The 22,779-nt window shown below is 42.3% G+C and overlaps 1 protein-coding gene across 1 annotated transcript in view; it reads left to right on the plus strand.

Annotated features, from left to right (window-relative positions):
• terb1 (telomere repeat binding bouquet formation protein 1) overlaps positions 1-22,779 on the plus strand; it is a 211,330-nt gene that overhangs the window by 141,118 nt on the left and 47,433 nt on the right. The window contains exons 20-21 of the mRNA XM_072547806.1: positions 6,111-6,224; positions 8,715-8,828. Of these exons, the coding sequence (XP_072403907.1) occupies positions 6,111-6,224; positions 8,715-8,828 (228 nt within the window). The remainder of the gene's footprint in view (positions 1-6,110; positions 6,225-8,714; positions 8,829-22,779) is intronic.

Below are 22,779 nucleotides of genomic sequence, written 5' to 3' on the forward strand. Positions count from 1 at the left end.
ACAGTCTTCAAGTAGTCAGGTTCGGGTTGAAGTCCTGAGTTATTTAGAAACCAATGACAAGAAAGCTCCAGGAACAGAGGGCTCTGGGAATATCAGAGAGGAAGATGTCCAGAAGGCTGTTGAAGACGTGAGTTTGGTAGACCCATGTTTGGTAATAAGTGAGCAGAGTTATAGCTTGTTTTAAGAGTGTCAGGGGAATTATCTGAAGAAGATAGCATGGAATGAATGTTAGCAATTTGCGAAAAATGTGCCAAGTGAGCAAGAAACGTTAGTATGGAGATAGGGATGACTATTGACTGAGGTTTGAGTGCCTGTACGGATATTGCTGAGATCAAAGGAATTAATCTTTCTTTTTGATATTTATATTTGGATTGCTCCAGTAGTTCTTGTCCAGTATATTATTATTTGCATTTTTCTTTCGTGTAATAAACTTTAATGGTCTTTTGTTAAAAGTACATTGGAAACCTCTTGTAAGTACTTTCAGTGATTGACCTCTATGGTAAACAAAAAGAAAAATAAAACTCGTGGTCTGTCAAGCTAGGTTTCACTCTGGGAACTAATGTGCCCAGTATTTTAATCAGTGGGGATCAGAACACTGTTCTGAAGCTAAAAACATGGTAATGGACATTTTTGCCTACTTTATAAAGTTATATATATAATTATCTGAGTAAAGGTCTAAAAATAAACAAATAAAAGATTTGATGCCACTTCTTGTGTAGTATCACAATGCAATTTCCAGATTATTGTAGATTTAAAGAACTCGTGTCACATTGCTGCTAAACTCGGTCCAAGTTTGTTGTAGAATATCAAACATGCACGTAAATTAATATTTGCACATTTAAAAATTGTTTCTTTGTTTTAAAAATGTAAAACTTCAAAACCATTTGAATTTTCTTGAGAAAATTCAGTACTCAAAAGGGTTGCTACACTAAACAAAATTCAGCACATACAGACAGCAGAAAGTTCTGGTCAAGTCTGAACCAGTAGGTTTGCCTGATGGAACATTTTAAGCCATTTTTCAGCATCTGGTAATCTCCCATAAGCCTTAATGTTTCAACTCTTTAAAAAACCAGGAAGTGTGTTATTTTACCCTTGTGTACTCAGTGAGCTTAGCCAATAAATGTAGATATGTCTTTTTTTGACATTCTACTAATCTAAGGCTTTACATGAATTGAAGCCTAAAGCCAAAGCTCTTTACTGCATGTGAAGTTTCAGCAGGCTTTTACTTTGATGCAATTACTTCTGCCCTGCAAAACAGGAGTCATAATTCAGAGTAAAGAATTCAGCAGTTGTAATTTATTGAAAACAAGAATGCCTTTGGTATGAAAAACAGAATTATACACTGAAGCAGAATTAGTATGCTCCGAAGTCAGGCCTTTGATTGTAACCCATGGATTTTTCTATTAGTAGTGTATATAGTAGATGACGAGATGTCAAGCAGTCAAATTTTGAAAAACAAAATCAGAATATCTTGCAGATTATAGCTATAGATCAAAGCATCCGTGAAAAGCTCAATGCGATATATTTTATGAATGTACTCTTACAAGTAGAAATGTATTTCTGGACATCATAGACTCTAAAAGTGCACATGGTAAAAGCATACAGTAATATTGCAGCTTATTTCGCAGATACCTGGTGTATTTTTCATTTCCTGATACATTTTTCATGCTCCTCTCCTGAAGTTGCTTACTGATCCTACGATATGATTCCATAGGTATTTGCTGGCCAGCAGTATCACCCAATTCCTCCTCCATGTGGTGGTCCCCCAGAATGAAGATGGCTTTTGCCCATGCTAAGACTTACACATGGAAAGGCCATTGTGCTGCAGCAGCCTCATGATTCTGGCTGAACAAGAAACCCCCTTGCTTACTGCCAACTATAGGCATATCAGAAGGACATATAGATGGATAATCAACCTGTTCAGCCATATTTGATGGCCATTTTTTCCTAAGGGGACTTGAAACCAAAGTTTCTGACCTAAAGGTAGGGACTGTATGCACTGCATCTCAAGACCTCTCAATTCTTCATATGTAAACTCAGATAATAGATAGAATTCAATCACTTCACCTCCATGCTACCAGCCTCACTAACTAAAACTTGTGTTGAGGATCAAGATAACACTTTAAAGTTCCTTTCATAGAGTCGAGATGTACAGCACGGAAACAGACTCTTTGGTCCAACTCATCCATGCCGGCCATATATCCTAAATTAATCTAGTCCCATTTGCCAGCACTTGGGCTATATCCTTCTAAACCCCTCCCATTCATTTTCAAAGTTGTAATTGTACCAGCCTCCACCTTCCTCTGGCAGCTCATTCCATACACACACCACCCTCTGCGTAAAAAGTTTGCCCCTTAGATCCCTTTTAAATCTTTTCCCTCTCACCTTAAACCTATGCCGTCTAGTTCTGGACTCCCCTTCTACCCCAGGGAAAAGACCTCGTCTATTTACTCTATCCATGCCCCTCAAGATTTTATAAACCTCCATCAGGTCATCCCTCAGCCTCTGATGCTCCAGGGAAAACAGCCCCAGCCTATTCAACCTCTCCCTATAGCTAAAACCCTTCAACCCTGGCAACATCCTTATAAATCTTTTCTGAACTCTTTCAAGTTTCTCAATATCCTTCCGATAGGAGGGAGGCCAGAATTGCACACAATATTCCATAAGTGGCCTAATCAATGTGCTGTACAGCCACAACATAATCTCCCAACTCCTATACTCAATGCTCTGATCAATAAAGACAAGCATACCAAACACCTTCTTCACTATCCTGTCTACCTGTGATTCCACTTTCAAAGAACTATGAACCTGCACTCCAAGGTTTCTTTATTCAGCAACGCTCCCCGGGACTTTACCATGAAGTATATAAGTCCTGCCTTGATTTGCCTTTCCAAAATGTAGCACCTCATATTTATCTAAATTAAACTCCATCTGCCACTCCTCACTTTGTTTGATTAGTCTTGTTTCTTCTTTCCTCCATGTTACATTCAGATGTTTATATGTAACCATTTCACTTCTCATTTGTTATTTAATTTTCTCTCCCCTCCACCCTGTCACATCTTTTACACGTCCATCTTTCTAGAGTTGTGATGAAAGGTCACTCAAATTGAAATATTAACTCTATTTCTTGCTACAGATGCTGCCTGACTAGCTGAGTTTCTCCAGCACTTTTTGTGCTTAATTAAAATTTCTGGCAACTACAGTAATTTGATTCTGTTTAATACTTGGTATCCTAGTGTGTTACATCATTTGTTTTTCATTTCATCCTGATATCCTGGAACCATTTTGTGTAGTTTCCTGGCTGGAGGTGAGGGTCTGCAATCATTTGGTGTAGACATTGTCCACTTTCTGGTGTTCTTGGGAGATCTGAGCTCACTGCAATCCCAAATCTTCCTCAGGTGGGCCTCCAGAAAGGTGTAAAAGACCTGGGGACAGCCTTACCAGGTTTCCCATCCACCCATGAGATTGCTGCAGATTGAAAAACCCAAGTGCTGCTAAACTTTTCTGAAACATCCTGTGGTCCCTTTAATTAGAAATCTTTCCTCTGACAGAACGGATGCTTCTCTGTAATGAGTGCAGCTCCCTTTTAAGAGACACAAGCTCAATGAAGTAGATGCCCAGATGTACTCTCTTTGTTTCACTCCCTGTAGAGACCATTAACTTTTTTTAAGAGAGATGAGTTTCCCTGAAACAGATGGAAAAAACTAAAAAGACAGTATTTCACATTATAAGACTTTCATTGAAACCAACTAAAATCATCACGTATCAAATACTACTTAATAGGCAACTAATGCACAAATTTGAAGAATAGATAAACACCAAAAGAACTGTGGATGCTGAAAATCAGAAACAAAACAGAAATTGCTGGAAAATCCCAGCAGGTCTGGCAGAACATGTCTGAGGAAGGGCTATTGAACCCGAAACATTAAGATTAGATTCCCATAGTGTGGAAACAGGCCCCCTCAGCCCAACCAGTCCACACCGACTCTGTGAAGAGTAACCCACCCAGACCCATTTCCCTCTGACTAATGCACCTAATGCTATAGGCAATTTAGCACAGCCAATTCACCTGACCTGCACATCTTTGGACTGTGGGAGGAAACTGGAGCACCCGGAGGAAACCCACACACAGGGAGAATGTGCAAACTCCACACAGACAGTCACCTGAGGCTGGTATTGAACCTGGGATCCTGGTGCTGTGAGACTGCAGTGCTGACCACTGAGCCACCGTGCCACCCCACAATAATTAACTCTAATTTCTCTCCACAGATGTTGCCAGATCTGCGTTTGTTAAAGAATAGGTACTTCTTCATTAACCTAATACAATCAAATATGTGGTACAGAATGTCGTTTTAGATTTCCCCATATCTCTGTGTGGATAGTGATGCAGGTAGTCTCAGAGTACTCCAGGATTCTAGCAGGCCCTTTTCTCGTTGCTGTGCCCTGTCCAACCTTGCAGTGCTCTTTGAAAATTGTTCCACCCATTTGGATTACTCCAGCCCTTGCTTCACCTGTAAGACTCACCCCTGTTCCTCACATGTCAAAACGTCTGGTGAATCCTGTTCTTTTCGAAAAGCAAACCAACATTTCCAAGCATTCTGCTTAGTTGTTAGAACCAAAATAGTTCACCCTGCTCTTCACGGCAGCAACTGCTACTTTTGCCACATAGTCATAACTCTTTTATTTCTCTGTTTCACATTGGTGCTGTCCCATATGTAAAAACTGTCTATTGATTTTCAATTGGTTTCAGTTCCAGATCCATAGGCCTGTTTTCCTGGCAGAGTTAGTGTAATGTGGTGCTGGAAAAGCACAGCAGGTCAGGCAGCATCTGAGGAGCAGGAGAATCGACATTTTGGGGAAAAGCCCTTCATCCACCTTTTCAGTATGTTCTGGTTTGCCTTAATTTAACAGAGACATTTTAAAACATAACCATCTTCAGAATCCTGCATTCATAACAATCGTAGAACATGCAGCAATTAGCAGTCATTATGCTTAGTTGAACACTGCAATCATGCAAGTGAGGCACCATAAAGCTAGTGTGCTGCCTGATTCAACAACAACTGGGCTCAGCTAATCCTAAATTTGATTCTGGCTCCAGGGTAAAGGAATAGTCAGCTTTTAGCTCTTTGAATTGTGGTTTCACAAAGAGTGTTACATATTTCCTTCACTGGACTTAATTTTTTGTAGTGTTTTTGAAAGCAATGCAATAGCTCAAATTTGTGGTGGCATAAATATTTTAGAAGCCAGTCTTGTTCTTGTTTTTGTACCTCAAAACCAATGATCTCAGCAAAGGGATATTCCAGATGAGTCATTTTAGACCCAGTGTATATAAAATGTTGTTGTTTAACTTAGGATCTCTGGACGACAAGAAGCTTTTGAAAATTTTGGATATTTATGAGATACAGTGCTTTTGAGATACCAGTTTCAGGAAGGGAAATAGAAGACAATTTCTTTATGGAAATCACCTTTACCATTCTGAAGTACTATGAAGTCTAATCCAAATCAATAGATTGTAATACAGCTTCTGTAAAATGTCAGGCTTAAGTAGGTGATCTCAGTTGAATCTGCAATGTAGTGTAAAGGAGGTTTGACATTTTGGATGAGATGCTAGAACCAAATCTGCCTATGGAAGCATATGTAATAGAAGCTCTGACACTTTCTGATGAAGAGCTGGCAAGTGTTCTGATGTATTATCCAACAATCCCTCCAACAGAATGAAAAAGAAACAGATTAACTTATCCATTTGCTGCTTATGTGACATTCCTTCCCACAAGTCTTCTCTACCTACACAAGAACAATTTCTGATTCAAAAGTGTACTCTTTATGAAGTGCTTTGGGACATTGTGAGATCAAGATCTTGTAGTGTGGTTTTTCACTCATTTTGAAAATCCTTGAATTCATCTGTCAGTGACCATTTCATTCAAAAGTTCTAGTGTAGGGCTTTCAGTGTAGGACTTTTGAAATTCTTTTTTAGATATGAATTAACCTTTTACGGCAATTATTGTGGTATGATAATCTTGATTGGGAAATCTTGATTATGATAAATTTTATTTGTGAATTGCAAATGCTTTACAATGTTACAAGATTTCTAACCATGATATAATCTGTAGAGAATCTTCTGACTCCAATCAAGAAAGCTGCATCTCACATGACAAATTTCCACACACAGCAATCAGATTTTCTAATCAAGCCTAAACCATCTGCGAACAATTTTCACACAAAAAGTAAGTAAATCTTGCTGTTGGGTACTGGATCACACCTGTGGGTCCTGGGCTCAAATTCAGTTTAATGTCGATTTCTTTGTACACAGCCCAAAGATGTGCAGGTTAGGTGGTTTGGCAATGCTAAGTTGTACATTAGGTGGACGAGCCATGGTAAAAAATAATATAAAGGTTTACGGGGATAGGGTGGGGTGGTAGTTCCGGGTGGGATAGTCTTTGGAGGTTTGGTGCAAACTCAAATGGCTGAATGACCTCTTTCTTTAAGGATTCTGTGATTCTATGCATCAGAAGGACTGTTCCCGTTAAGATGCATACAAGCATAAATGTGCAGCCAACTTAAAGGGTCCACACAGTGCAATAAGCCAGCTCTACACAGTAAACAGAACTTAGAGGAAACACTGGTTGGAATATATCCATTACAATTTTGCAAGCGATCAAGCAGTCTGTGCCCATATTTAGTATGACTTAAACAACATTCAGGCTTGGATTCAGACAAGTCTGGTTCTGGGATTTAGATGTTTCAGTGAAAACAGAGAAGATGGTAAAAGAGGTAGAGGTGTGGCATTCTTAGTCAAGGACAGTACTATGGCTGCAGAAAGGACGTTTGAGGACTCGTCAACTGAGGTAGTATGAGCTGAGATTAGAAAGAGGAAAGGTGACGTCACCCTGTTAGGAGTTTTCTCTCGGCCTCCGAATAGTTCCAGAGATGCAGAAGAAAGGATAACAAAGATGATTCTCGTAGGAGCAAGAGTGACAGGGTAGTTGTTATGGGGGACTTCAACTTCCCAAATACTAACCAGGAATACTATAGTTCAAGTACTTTAGATGGGTCAGTTTTTGTCCATTGTGTGTAGGAGGATTTTCTGACACAATATGTAGACAGGTCTACAAGGGGTGAGGCCACATTAGATTGATACTGGGTAATGAACTGGGTATTAGATTTGGAGGTAAGTGAGCACTTTGGTGATAGAGACCATAATTCGGTTATGTTTACTTTAACGATAGAAAGGGATAGGTATACGCCAGAGGGCAGGAATTACAGCTGGTGGAAAGGCAATTACGATGCGATTAGGTAAGATTTAGAATGCATAGAATGAGGAAGGAAACTGCAGGGCATGGGCACAATAGAAATGTGGAGTTTATTCAAGGAACAGCTACTGTGTGTCCTTGATAAGTATGTACCTGTCAGACAGGGAGGAAGTTGTCAAGTGCCAGAGTTGTGGTTTACTAAGTTGAATTTCTTGTCAAGAGGAAGAAGAAGGCTTATGTTAGGATGAGATGTGAACGCTCAGTCAGGGCGATTGAAAGTTCCAAGGTAGCCAGAAAAGATCTAAAGAGAGAGCTAAGACGAGCAAGGAGGGGACATGAGAAGTTGTTGGTGGATAGGATCAGGGAAAACCCTAACGCTTTCTACAGGTATATAAGGGTTAAAAGAATGACTAAAGTAAGATTAGGGCCAATTAAGGACAGGAGTGGGAAGTTATGTGTGAAGTCAGAGGAGATAGGGGCAGCGCTAAATGAATACTTATCGTCAGTATTCACACTGGAAAAAGACAATGTTGTCGAGAAGAATACAGAGACACAGGCTACTAGACTAGATGAGATTGAGATTCACAAGGAGGAGTTATTAGAAATTCTGGAAAGTGTGAAAATAGATAAGTCCCTGGGCCTGATGGGATTTATCCCAGGATTCTCTGGGAAGCCAAGGAGGAGATTGCCAAGCCTTTGGCTTTGATCTTTATGTTGTGATTGTCTACAGGAATAGTACCAGAAGACTGGGGGATAGCAAATGTTCCCTTGTTCAAGAAGGGGAGTAGAGACAACCCTGGAAATTACAGTGAGCCTTAATTTAATTATGGGTAAAATGTTGGAAAAGGTTATAAGAAATAGTAGTTATAATCATCTCATTAGGAATAAGTTGATAAGGGATAGTCAATACGATTTTATGAAGGGTAGGTCATGCCTTACAAACCTTATTGAGTTCTTTGAGAAGGTGACCAAACAGGTGGATGAGGGTGAAGCGGTTGATGTGGTGTTTGTGGATTTCAGTAAGGCATTTGATAAAGTTCCCCATGGTAGGCTACTGCACAAAACAAGGAGGCATGGGATTGAGAGTTATTTAGCGGTTTGGATCAGAAATTAGCCAGCTGAAAGAAGACAGAGTGGTGATTGATGGGAAATGTTCTCCCTGGAGTTCAGTTACTAGTGGGGTACCACAAGGATCTGTTTTGGGGCCACTGCTGTTTGTTATTTTTATAAAATACCTGGACAAGGGCATGGAAGGATGGGTTAGTAAATTTGTGGATGACACTAAGGTCGGTGGAGTTGTGGACAGTGCAAGGAGGTAGTTCAGTAACATCTTCTCAAATAGTAATGAACAGTGATCGCTGACCATTTTAGCAGTGCCCACATCTCATCATTATGATCAATTTTATATATGATTTTTAAGTACATTGTAACATTATAATGATTGTTATAATGTTTTTTATGTAGAGATTCTGTTGACTCCAATCCAAAAAATGGAATCTTACATGACAAATTACTGCAGACAACAAACAAATTTTATAACTTGGCCTAAGCCATCTACAAAAGATGTTCACGTAAATCGTAAGTATGGTTCTTCCTGCTGGGTACTGAATTATATCTTTTGAGTTCTGGGTTCAAATTCAGTTCAGTTGTGTTATAACAATAATGATTGCTAAGCAAACCATGATCTAAACGTGACTAATAGTGAAAGAAAAGTCCTACCGAAAATACAAGTTGTTCCACATAGAGACGTTTACAATGGGTTTTTAGCATTGCCTTTTTAGCATGATCTCAGATTTCTGAAGCTTTCCCTAAAGGCAAGCTGCATTCTCCTGCTCAAACCTGACACGGCATTCAAGCTCATCTCATATGAGTTAAGAACATTTAGTGGGCTTCAGTCATTGCATCCACTTTGCCAATCCCCCCAAATTCAGATTTTTTAAAAATTGAGATTTTGTGGAGATAAAATTTTCATAAGGTAAGGTCTGCTGTCTAAGTGTAAAATTGTTTAGCGAGAAAGTTAAATTTAACTAGTAAGACTGTATAAGTTTCAGGAAGACTAAGGAAATTTAAATCATGGCAGGTGAGGTCAGCCAAGTGAAATGGGTGTTCTATCACTTATAGGGAGTCACAGACCCCAGCAGAATCCTAGATGACCACAAGTGCAGGAAGGTATTCCCATCCTCACAAACTTGAGCTCTGGGTTTTGGACCTTAAGCGTGGCTGGAGACACTATGGCACATCTGCGAGGCTGAGAACTTTGTGGATTGCACATTTAGAGAAGTGATCACACCACTGCCGAAGGGATTGAATCAAAGAAGGGAATGGGTTACCACCAGGCATGGTGTTCTCTGGTGCCAGAGTCAAGTATGTCACTGAGTGGCTACAGGGCACCATGAAGGGAGGGGGTGATAAGACAGAGGTGGAGGTACAAACAATATAGTTAGAATGAGGGATGAGGTCTTGCATCAAAAGTTCAGGGAGCTAGATAGTTGATTAAGAAGAGGTGATGGTATGATGGTATTATTGCTGAACTATTAATTCAGAGACCCAGGTAATGTTCTAGAGTCCAGGATGGAACCAACATCCTTTGGAAAGGTTTGCTAGTGCTGCTGGGAGGAGTTTAAATTAGTTCAGCAGCGGCAGGGGGTCACAGTGTGTTAGTGCATCAGTGTACTAGTTGGGGGGAATGACTTACCAGGGATAAGCCATGATTTGGAGATGCCGGTGTTGGACTGGTGTGTACAAAGTTAAAAATCACACAACACCAAGTTATATAGTCCAACAGGTTTAATTGGAAGCACTAGCTTTCGGATGCCGCTCCTTCATCAGGTGGTTCACCAGGAATAAGCCATGGGATACAGGTCTCTGGCACAGAGTCTGTCCCTATTGCTCAGAAGGGAAGGGGGGGGAAGAGCAGAGCATTAGTCATTGTGGACTCCATAGTTAGGGGGACAGATAGAAGATTCTGTGGGAATGAGAGAAACTCACAGTTGGTGTGTTGCCTCCCAGGTTCGTGATGTCTCGGATCGTGTTTTCGAAATCCTTGTCAGGGAGGGGACCAGCGGCAAGTCGTGGTCACATAGGCACCAATGACATAGGTTGGAGAAGGGATGGTGATTTAAGGCAGAAAGTCAAGGAGTTAGGGTGGAAGCTTAGAGCTAGAACAAACAGAGTTGTTATCTCCGGTTTGTTACCCATACTACATGCTAACGTAGCAAGAAATAAGAAGAGACAGGAGTTGAGCATGTGGCTACAGGGATGGTGCAGGAGGGAGGGATTCGGATACTTGGATAATTGAGGCTCATTCTGGGGTAGGTGGGACCTCTGCAAACGGTATGGTTTGCACCTGAACCAGAGGGGTACCAATACCCTGGGGGGTCATTTGCTAATGCTCTTCGGGAGAGTTTAAACTAATTCAGCAGGTGGATGGGAACCTGAATTGTAAAAGTAGTGAGGTCATAAATAAGGTTTCAAGGTCATAAGAGTGTACCGGCAGGCAGGAAAGTGGTTTGAAATGTGTCTACTTCAACGCTAGGAGCATCTGGAATAGGGTGGGTGAACTTGCAACATGGGTTGGTACCTGGGACTTCGATGTTGTGGCCCATTTTGGAGACATGGATAGAGTAGGGACAGGAATGGTTGTTGCAAGGTGGGGGTTTGGATGTTTCAGTAAGTACAGGGAAGGTGGTAAAAGATGGGGAGGTGTGGCATTGTTAGTCAAGGACAGAATTACCATGGCAAAAAGGACTTTTGATGAGGACTCATCCACTGAAGTAGTGTGGGCTGAGGTTAGAAACAGGAAAGGAGAGGTCACCCTTTTGGAAGTTTTCTATAGACCTCCAAAAAGTTCCAGTGATGTAGAGGATAGGATTGCAAAGATGATTCTGGATAGGAGCGAAAGTAACAGTATAGTTGTTAAGGGGGTCTTTAACTTTCCACTATAGTTCGAGTACTTTAGATGGGTCAGTTTTGTCCAAAGTGTGCAGGAGGGTTTCCTGACACAGTACATAGATAAGCCAACAAGAGGTGAGGCCTCATTGGATTTAGTACTGGGTAATGAACCCGGCCAGGTTTTAGATTTGGAGGTAGGTGAGCACTTTGGTGATAGTGATCACAATTTGGTTATGATTACTTTAGTGATGGAAAGGGATAGGAGTGTACCACAGGGAGGAGTTATGGCTGGGGGAAAGGCAATTATGATGCAAATAGGTAAGATTCAGGATGCATAGAATGGGGAAAGAAGCTGCAGGGGCTGGGCACAATTGAAGTGTGGAGCTTGATCAAGGAACAGCTACTGCCTTGATAAGTATGTACCTGTCAGGCAGGGAGGAAGTGGTCAAGCGAGGGAATCGCGAGGGAACTAAAGAAGTTGAATTTCTTGTCAAGAGAAAGAAGGAGGCTTGTGTGAGGATGAGACATGAAAGGTCAGTTAGGGCGCTTGAGAGTTACAAGTTAGCCAGGAAAGACCTAAAGAGAGAGCTGAGAAGAGCCAGGAGAGGACATGAAAAGTCTTTGGCAGGTAGGACCAAGGAAAACCCTAAAGCTTTCTGTACTTATGTCAGGGATAAAAAAAATGACTAGAGTAAGATTAGGGCCAGTCAAGGACAGTACTGGGAAGTTATGCATGGAATCCAAGGAGATAGGAGAGGCACCAAATGAATATTTTTTGTTAGTATTTCCACAGCAAAAAGACAATGTTGTTGAGGATACTGAGATAGACTGAGACTGAGATAGAGGCTGTTATACTAGGCAGGATTGAGGTTCATACGAGAAGGTGTTAGCAATTCTGGAGAGTGTGAAAATAGATCAGTTTTCTGGGCTGGATGGGATTTATCCAAGGATTCTCTGTGAAGCTAGGGAGGAAATTGCAGAACAAGCTTTGATCTTTATTTTGTCATTGATTAGAGTGGTGCTGGAAAAGCACAGCAGGTCAGGCAGCATCCGAGGAGCAGGAAAATCAACGTTTTGGACAAAGCTTTTCTTGCTCCTCGGATACTGCCTGACCTGCTGTGCTTTTCCAGCAACACTCTCATCTAGACTCCGATTTCCAGCATCTGCAGTCCTCACTTTTGCCTTTATTTCATCATTGTCTATAGGAATAGTGATAGAAGACTGGCGGATAGCAAATGTTGTCCCCTTGTTCAAGAAGGGGAGTAGGGACAACCCCAGTAAGTATAGTCCAGTGAGCCTTGCTTTGGTTGTGGGTAAAGTGTTGGAAAGGATTATAAGAGATAGGATTTATAATCGTCCAAAAAGGAATAATTTGATTAGGGATAGTCAACATGGTTTTGTGAAAGGTAGGTTGTGCCTCACAAACCTTATTGAGTTCTTCGAGAATGTGACCAAACAGGTGGATGAGGGTAAAGTGGTTGATGGCTGTATATGGATTTCAGTAAAACGTTTGATAAGGTTCCCCACAGTAGGCAATTGCAGAAAATACAGAGACATGGGATTGAGAGTGATTGGATCGGAAATTGGCTTGCTGAAAGAAGATAGAGGGTGATGATTGATGGGAAATGTTCATCCTGGAGTTCAATTACTGGTGGGGTACCACAAGGATCTGTTTTGGGACCACTGCTATTTGTCATTTTTATAAAAGACCTTGATAAGGGCATGGAAGGATAGGTTAGTAAATTTGCGGATGACGCTAAGGTCGGTGGAGTTGTGGAATGCAGAAGGATGTTGCAGGATACAGAGGGACATAGATAAGCTGCAGAACTTAGTGGTTGAGTGGTGGCAAATGGAGTTCAATGTGGAAAAGTGTGAGTTTATTCACTTTGGAAGGAGTAACAGGAATACAGAGTACTGGGCTAATGGTAATGTGGATGAGCAGGGAGACTTCGTACATAGATCCCTGAAAGTTGCCACCCAGGTTGATCGGGTTGTTAAGAAGGCATACAATGTGTTAGCTTTTATTGGTAGAGGGATTGAGTTTCAGAACCATGAGGTCATGTTGCAGCTGTACAAAACTGTGGTGCGGCCGCACTTGGACTATTGCGTACAGTTCCGGTCACTGCATTATAGGAAGGATGTGGAAGCATTGGAAAGGCTGAAGAGATTTACCAGGATGTTGCCTGGTATGGAGGAAAGGTCTTATGAGGAAAGGCTGAGGGACTTGAGGCTGTTTTTGTTAGAAAGAAGAAGGTTGAGAAGTGACTTAATAGAGACATATAAGGTGATCAGAGGAGTAGATAAGGTGGACATTGTGAGTCTTTTTTCTCAGATGGTGATGGCTAGCACGAGGGGACATAACTTTAAATTGAGGGGTGATAGACAAAGGAAAGAGGTCAGAGGTAGTTTCTTTACTCAGAGAGTAGCAGGGGTGTGGAATGTACTGCCTGCAACAGTAGTAGACTCGCCAACTTTAAGAGCATTTAAATAGTCATTGGATAAACATATGAATGATAATGTGTTGGTGTAGGTTGGATGGGCTTCAAATTGGTTTCACAGGTTGGTGCAACATCAAGTGCTGAAGGGCCTGTACTGCGCTGTTCTACATTCCATGTTCATTAGCCATACAGCATAACTTAGAAAAGAAACCATGTGGACCAAGTTCAGATACATGGTATATCAAGGGAGTAAGGCATGGTTGGGTGGCCTGTACTTTAATGACAGGAGTATTAGAGGTAAGGCAGATGAGTTAAGGGCATGGATTGACACATGGAATTACAATATTGTTGCCATCACACAGATCTGGTGGGGGGAGGGTGGTATTACTGGCAATTTGACATTCTGGGATATAAGATCTCCAGATAAGACAGTGGAGGGTGCACAAATGAAGGTAGTGTTAGTTAGGGAGTCAGTTATTGTAGTAAGTGAAATAACTCCCCAGAGGCTGGTATCCCATCACCAATCACCATTTATTTACATGTGGAAAGTCCTTAAAACTGATCCAGCTCCTTCAGAACCAGCTCTCAGAGTACCAGCATGTATGAAACTCCTGTTCTTATCTACCTCTTAACATCCCCAATCAAGGAACTCATATTCTATGAAATCCACCTGGCTGACTTTATTACAATCACTACATCCCTACCTTTCTGAGTCTAAGGACATAGTCCAGTTCTTTTTCTTGTTCCTTCTGGGATGTTTTAGCACCGGGCCAAGTTCCTCTGACTCTGCCTCAGATACAGGCAGCATGCAACACACAATAGCTCGCTTCTTGCGCCTGCAGCATCTCAGAAAAAAAATTCATCCTCTTATTCAGGTGGCAAAGGCATCAAAGCAGTGAGATTCGCCATGTCTCTCTATTCAACAGAGGGAGAGGGAGAACCCAAGAGTTCTGCCAGACTTTCCGATTCTTCCAAGGTGCCCAAGCAGATTTTGCTCCCACCTCATTTGTGGGTTTGCAGCTTTCAAATGGTCTACATCGCTCCAGATCAAACCTTTTACATCACTAGACCTGACCTTGTGTCAACCATGCCTCTTATCCTTTCAGAGTCATTTCTGTGGTTCCTAAACCAAACCTCAGCTCCTGAAGTGAATTATTTCTCGCAGAACCTTGTGTCTGCCATTGGCATTCCTGATGCTGGTTCACCCTCCACCCGTAAGGTCCGGGAAGATCAGATTTAATCTGGTGCAGAGTCTTCTCCCCATTGGTAACTCTGCTAGAGCTATCCCTATAGTTGCATGACAGCGTGATCTATACTCAAATAGGAACAAGGACAGTTTGATATCTAGTGAAGCTGTAGGCTGCTCCTCGGATGCTGCCTGAGCTGCTGTGCTTTTCCAGCACCATTCTAATCTAGACTCTGGGTTCCAGCATCTGCAGTCATTGTTTTTACCTGGATGTTTCTTTAAGCCTGCCTTCAAGGTTTGGACTGCTCTTTCTGCCATTGATTGATGGATGGTATGTAACAGTCCTTATGCATCGAATGAAACTGGACATTAGGAAATAGTCAAATTCCCTACTGGTAAACGATGGCCTGTGATTTGTAACCATCCAGGACCCCATGTTTTGCAAAAGATGCATGCAGATTTTCCATTGTCACACCCATATTTGATGAATGAGCTCTGTACACATCCTGCTATTTTGAGTGGGGATCCTCAATGCCTAAGAGCATTGCACCCATGAAAGGACCTGGGCAACCGATGTGTAACCAAGTCCAGGGTTTACCCTCCCATTCTCACAAATGTGGGGAAGGTGTTGGCGGTAACATCTGTTCTTGTTGGCACACTGGGAACTGACCCACCAATATGGCTATGTCTGCATCCAATCCTGGCAACCAAACATAACTTCTCACCAACAACTTCATTCAGCCAAATGCACCATCAAAAACATTCTATCTGGGTGTGTCACAGCTTGGTACGGCAACTGCTCTGCCCAGGATTGTAAAAAACTTCAGAAAGTTGTGTACACTGCACAGACTGTCACGCAAGCCAACCTCCCATCCATTGTTTCCAACTACACTTACCGTTGCTGCAGAAAAGCAGTCAACACCATCAAAGATCCCTCCCACCCCAGTTATAAACTCTTCCAATCTCTCCTGTCAGGCAGAAGATACAAAAGCTTAAACATAGGTGCCAACAGGTTCAAGAACAACTTCTTCCCCACTGTTATTAGACTAATGAATGGACCTCATAAATTTCAAATCTAATGTTGACCTTGCTTTTGTGCAGCTCCTGTGCAACTGTAACTTTGTATATTTCACTCTGTTCAATCACCTTGTGATCTGTATGTCCCTGTATACAAAGTACAAAGAAACTTTACAGCCCAGGAACAGGCCCTTCATCCCTCCAAGCCTGAGCCGATCCAAATGTACTGTCTAATTCGGTCAATTCCTAAGCATCTGTGTCACTCTACTTCCCACCTACTCATACATCTGTCCAGTCGCATCTTAAATGAATCTACCGTGCCTGCCTCTACCACCTCTGCTGGCAACGCGTTCCAGACACCCACCACCCTCTGTGTGAAGTACTTGCTGTGTGTATTCCCCTTAAACTTTCCACCTCTCACCTTGAAAGCGTGACCTTTCGTTATTGAATCCTTCACCCTGGGAAAAAGCTTTTCTCTATCTAACCTGTCTATACCCTTCATGATTTTGTAAACCTCAATCAGGTCCCCCCAAATCTCCTTTTTTCTAGTGAAAATAAACCTAACCTTCTCAATCTCTCTTCACAGCTAGCACCTTCCATGCCAGGCAACATCCTCATAAACTTTCTCTGCACCCTCTCCAAAGTGTCCACATCCTTTTGGCAATGTGGCACCCAGAACTGTACACAGTATTCTAAATGCGGCCGAACCAGTGTCTTGTACAATTTTAACATGACTTGCCAGCTCTAATACTCAATACCCAGTCCGATGAAGGCAAGCATACTATATGCCTTCTTGACCACTCTATCCACCTGTGCAGTAACCTTCAGGGTACAATGGACCTGCACTTCCAGATCTCTCTGTTCATCAACTTTTCCCAAGGCTCTTCCATTTATTGTATAATTCACCCTAGAGTTAGTCTTGCCTAAATGCATCACCTCACATTTGTTTGGATTGAAAGCCATCTGCTACTTTTCCGCCCAACTCTCCAGGCTATGTATATCCACCTGTATTCTCTGACAGTCCCTTATGCTTTCTGCCACTCCACCAATCTTTGTGTCATCTGCAAACTTGTATGTTATGATCTGCCTGTACTGCATACAAAACTAAACTTTTCATTATACTTTGGTTTGTGTGACAAGAATAAATAAAATCAATAAATCAAATCAAAGCCAGTATCTGGCATCAACCATTGCTCAGGGCATCACTGTTGCCTCCCACAATAATGTAGCAACCTCTACTGTGATCTGCTCTCTCTGGGTTCAAAAAGGTTTCAGTTCTGATTGTAAGGCCCTTAGGTTTCCCCCATCACCACCAGCTGTTTCAGTTTTGTCAGGACCGGATCTTTCTATGTCCAAAATCTGATATTGTAAGCTGTGATTGGGAGTGAGTCCAGGAAATTTAAAACCATTGCAGACTGTTCCAGTGGCGGTACCACTGTTGGTATATCTGCCAACAGGAGACCACATTCGCTACTTGGCCACCCAGAGGGTGTTCCAACTTGTAATTATGCACACTTATTATTAGAACCCAGCCTGAATTCAGCCTGAAGCTATGGGAGGCATTGTCTTGACCTCTTTGGATAGATCTAGCAGGGGCTTGTGGTTTGTTATTTATGTCCATTAAAGGCATTGGTGAAACTTGCTGACTCCAAATATGACTGCCAAACCTTCCTTTCTATCTGGGTGTATTTACAGTCTGCATGAGCCAAAGTCCTGGATGCATAACTATTTGGTGTACTTCTTCATTTGGCCATCTATGAGCTAATACGACCCCAATGCCATATGGGCACATCAATATTGAATTGAGGAGGGGATCTAAGATGGCGGCGAGCTGAGAAAATCACACTGCAGAGCTTCGCATTGCAGCAGGAGCAGGACAGTCCTTTAACCCACCCAACCCAGGTCATCAGGATTCCTTGGGGTGTTGGAAAGATTGTGGAGCCCCAAGAAACATTTAAAAATTGACTTACCTGTATTTTCAGCTGTCCGGGGGTGCCTAGAAAGGGAGAAGGAGCATCTGAGGCCAGGCCTGCAGCTCAGCCTGCAGCAGCCTCAGAGCAGATTACTCTCCAGGACCTGGTGGACCAGCTCTCGAAATCTCGCGAGATGTTGGGGAAACAGATTGTAGATAAGCTGGCTCCAGTCTCTCTCATGCTGCAGAAGCATGGGCAGCGGCTGGGAGACCTGGAGAAGAGGACGGATGAGGTGGAGCACGGGCTCACAGTGGTGGAAGCTAATGCCAGTTCATTCAAGGAAGATATCCGGGCCCTGAAGACGCAGGTTCGTAATTTGCGTGACCAAGTGGATGATCTTGAAAATAGGGGCAGGAGAAAAAACATTCGGATTGTCGGTCTGCCTAGGGGTGGGGAGGGTGAGCGGCCTGCGGAATTTGTTGAAGATTGGCTTCCGAAATTCCTTGACTTGGAGACTGGCATGAGAGGACTGAAGATAGAGAGGGCTGACCGGGTCGCAGCACGGAGGTCGAGTCTGGGTCAAAGCCCTCATCCTTTCCTGGTGCGGTTCCATCATTACTGGGATAAGGAGAGAGTATTGGAGGCTTCCAGACTCCAGGGGAAGGATCCAAAGGCCCTAATTTACGAGGGGTCTAAGATCATGTTTTTTCAAGACTTTTCAGCGGCGGTGATCCAGAAACGAAAATCGTATGATGGAGTCAAGCGAAGATTGAAGGTGCTTGGGATTCAGTACTCCCTGAGATATCCGGCAGTGCTTCAGATCACCTTAGATGGATCCATGCATCTCTTTGACACATCGGAGAAGGCAAGAGACTCTGTGGACAAACTAACCTAAGTAAAACAATTGTAGTATGTATAAATATCGTTGCTTGGGTATGCATTTATCAATTTGTAAAAGAAATTGAGGAAATCCAATTGGAGCTTTGTTTTTCCCCCTTTTTTTACCTCTATTGATAATAATTTGGTTCAAACTATGTCTGGCGGTGGTTAAGATGTACATTTTAAATTTCTAAGTTAGGACATACCAAAGGATGGGTGGGGTATTTATTCCCCTTTTTTATATAAAAGAATGTGTTTTTTATTCACATTGATATTCTATGGGGTGTTTATTCTTTTTAGCTTGTGCTTGTGATGCGGCTCTAGCTGGGAGAAGTGAAGATGGTTGAGATGGTTAGATGCCTATTTATGGGCAGTTCGGGATGGGTACTTGCCCCCTCTGGGCAGGGGGGAGTTCCCCTACTCAGCGCTATTGGCGCTTTATATGTTGGTTTGTTTTCTGGTTTTTGTTGGTTTTTATTTTTAATAATTTTGTATGTTTGTTAAATGTAGTGGTTTTAGTTTATGTAGTTTTTATATTTGGTGGATCATGCGACACTAAGGCTCAGCAATTTGTGGTTCGGGTTCCTCCTCTGTGGAATTTAAATTTAATTGCAGAAGATTATGGCTAATGATTTAATTAAATGGTGTACCTGGAATATCAAGGGAAGTCACTCACCAATTAAGAGTCTTAGAATGGAGAAGGTGGATATTGCTTTGTTACAGGAGACACATTTGGATGACAAGGAGCATCTGAAATTAGTAAAGAAAGGCTTTGACCGAGTTTATTTTTCATCATTTAATACCAGAAGTAGGGGAGTGGCTATATTGGTTAGGAAAAATCTCTCATTTAAATTGTTGGAATGTGTTAAAGACACATACGGGAGGTTTGTAATTCTTAAAGCCTTGATAAATGGGGAAGAATATGGCATTTTAAATGTTTATTGTCCCCCAGCTCATCCTCTTAAATTCTTGGTAGATGCTTTTTCTAAACTGATAAGTCTCAAGTCTTAGCACATCATTATAGGGGGAGATTTTAACTGCCTCATGGACGCCACAGTAGACAGGTTGCCTAAAGGTCCCTCGATACCCTCAGCACAAACTAAACAGTTATTGGGTTTGTGTGGGGAATTAGGATTGGTGGACTTCTGGAGGTGTCTCCGCCCTACAGGTAGGGATTTCACGTTTTTCTCCAATCCGCACAGGTGTCACACGAGGATTGATTTTTTTCTGACCCCTGCAGTAACCTTGGATCTGGTGGCATCCTGTACAATTGGTAATATTACCATCTCTGATCATGCTCCAGTGTACCTCATGGTTAAAATTAAGGATGTTACAGTGGATTCAGGGTACTGGCGAATGGACCCCTTTATTCCCATGGACAGCAAGTTTGTGGAGTATTTCTCTAGGGAATTTCGGGCATTCCTAGACATCAACATAGGCTCGGTTGATAGCTCATCTGTTCTCTGAGAACTGCCAAAGCTTATGCCAGAGGGTTAGTTATCTCATATTCCACCAGTAGGAAGCGGCAGAAGGGTGAGCAGCAACGTCTCCTTGAAGCACGGTTGAAGGCAGCCGAGAAGGCCTATTTTGACAGACCCTCGTTGGTCAAATTACAGAGGATTACAGCACTGCGGTCTGCACTAAATTCTGTGCTCACGCAGAAGGCAAACAAGGAGCTGGCTTTTGCAAAGCAAAGGTTATACGAGCATGGTGACAAGCCAGGCAAATACTTGCCAGAAAGAGAAGTGCCTCACAAACCATTGCAGCGATTAGGGAAGGGTCTGGGAACCTAACATGTGATTGTAAAAAGATTAATGTGGTGTTCCAGAGATACTACTCTGAACTTTATCAGTCTGAAAATTGTAAGGAGGGGCAGGCCAAAATGGAATCCTTTTTTAGAGATCTGAAGCTCTCGGGTGTGACTCCTGAATAACAGTCCTTTCTCAATGCCCCATTATCAGAGCAAGAAGTGCAGGAAGCTGTGAGGCAGCTTCAGAGTGGAAAGGTGCCCGGTTCTGATGGACTCCCCAGTGAATTCTCTAAGGAATTTATAAGTATACTGTCAGGCCCGATGCTGAATATGTTTAATGATTCATACAGTCATGTTTGTCTCCCACCATCTCTGAGAGAGGCCAATATTTCACTTATCCTTAAAAAAGGGAAGGATCTGGAAGACTGTGCTTCATACAGGCCCATCTCGCTCTTAAATATAGACTTTAAGATCCTTTCTAAGGCTCTTGCGTTAAGGCTGGAGTCTGTGTTACCTTCTATTATTAAAGAGGATCAGATGGGCTTCATAAAGGGTCGCAGATCCTCCAATAACGTTAGGAGGCTGCTTAACGTAATTCAAGCATGCCAACAGCAGTCAATACAGGGATTGGTGATTTCTTTTGATGCAGTGAAGGCATTTGACCAAGTTGAGTGGCCGTACCTTTTCTATACTCTAGACCGCTTTGGTCTGGGCGAAGTTTTCATAAGATGGGTAAAGGTTCTCTACAGTGTACCTCTCGCTGCAGTCATTACCAATGGGGTACGATCAAGCAATTTTAATATTTCTCGGGGCAGCCGGCAGGGCTGTCCCCTTTCACCCTTACTTTTTACGTTGGTGATTGAACCGTTGACAGAGGCCACTCGTGGGGATCTCAATATATCAGCTCCAAAAGTGGGGTCAAAGTTACATAAGATCTCACTGTATGCAGATGATGTTCTAATTTTCTTGACAAATCCAGCAGTTTCAGTGCCTTGCCTGATACAATGCATTCACGCGTTTGGCACTTTTTCAAGGTGTAAGATTAATTTTGCTAAATCAGAGGCAATGCCTTTGGGTGGTCTTACGAAAGAGTTGGCTCTTGAGAGTGACTAGCGATTCCCATTTAGGTGGTCACAGGGGGGTTTTGTGTATTTGGGCATATTCATTACTCCAGTTCTGGATTGGTTGTTCAAAGCCAATTTTACTCAATTATTTGAAAAAATTAAACAAGATCTCCAAAGATGGGAGGCACTTCCAGTCTCATGGTTAGGTCGGATAGCACTTATTAAGATGAATATTCTCCCTCGTTTGCTATACCCTATACAGATGCTTCCCCTGATTTTCAATAAACAATCACTCAGGAGACTGAACAGTTGGTTCTGCTCCTTTATCTGGCATTGTAAACAGCCCCTCATTAAATTAGCCAAACTGCAGTTGCCTCACAGATTGAGGGGAGTAGACCTTCTGGCCATTAAAAATTACCAATTAAGCTCACTTTTCACCTACGTAAATGTTTGGGTTTGTGGGGACCCTGTTTCAATATGGCTAGATATCGAAGCCTCCCAGGCAAGGTGCCCCCTTACCAGTTTGCTGTTTTTGGACAAGGTGAGGACAGTTAGGGAATATTGCCATATTCCAACAGTCATCAATACTGTTAAAGCATGGAGGGCAATTCGGCAGAGGGAAGGTAATATTGGCAAAACATCTTTGTTTACACCTTTAGTGGGTATGCCGAGTTTTCAACCAGGTATGATATATTCAGGATTTAAACATTGGGCAGCTAGGGGTATATCTTGCATGGGTGATTTATTTGAGGGAGATATAATGATGTCCTTCGATCAGTTAGTATGGAAGTACGAGTTACTTTTTTCAAGTTAGGGATTTTATTCAAAAAAAGACCACACTTTTGACTGATCCCTACAAATCTGACATAGAAAGAGAGATAATAAGGGCTAAGAGTACACTCTCTGTCAGTACTCTATATCACCAATTGGGGGGGTGCCACCTCAGATGAGTCTGATTGATTCTACAAGATGTGGGAAAGAGAGCTGGGTGTTGAAGTTTCTTCAGGGGCATGGGAGGATATTTGGGAGAATGCAAGGAAGATATCAATTTGCAATAGGACCCATGCTTTACAGTTGAAGATTCTCCACAGGGTCCACTTAGCCCCAGATCATTTGTCAAAATTTAAACCAGGGGTATCTTCAACATGCCCCAAGTGCAAGGTCAGTACGAGTACTCTTACCCATTGTCTTTGGTCTTGTGACAGGCTTCAAACATATTGGAGCGCTGTGGTGGATGCAGTGGAGAGGATTTTAGGTGTAGGGGTGGAGAAGAACCCTATTTCGCTCCTTTTGGGCCCATCCATTGTATTTCCTCTAGCCTCGCATAAGGCAGAACTTTTCAATATTCTTGTGTTCTGTGCAAGGAAGAATCTCTTGCTAGGTTGGATATC

Source organism: Chiloscyllium punctatum, chromosome 26 (assembly GCF_047496795.1).
Source record: "Chiloscyllium punctatum isolate Juve2018m chromosome 26, sChiPun1.3, whole genome shotgun sequence".
In the NCBI taxonomy this organism is placed as follows: Eukaryota; Metazoa; Chordata; class Chondrichthyes; order Orectolobiformes; family Hemiscylliidae; genus Chiloscyllium; species Chiloscyllium punctatum.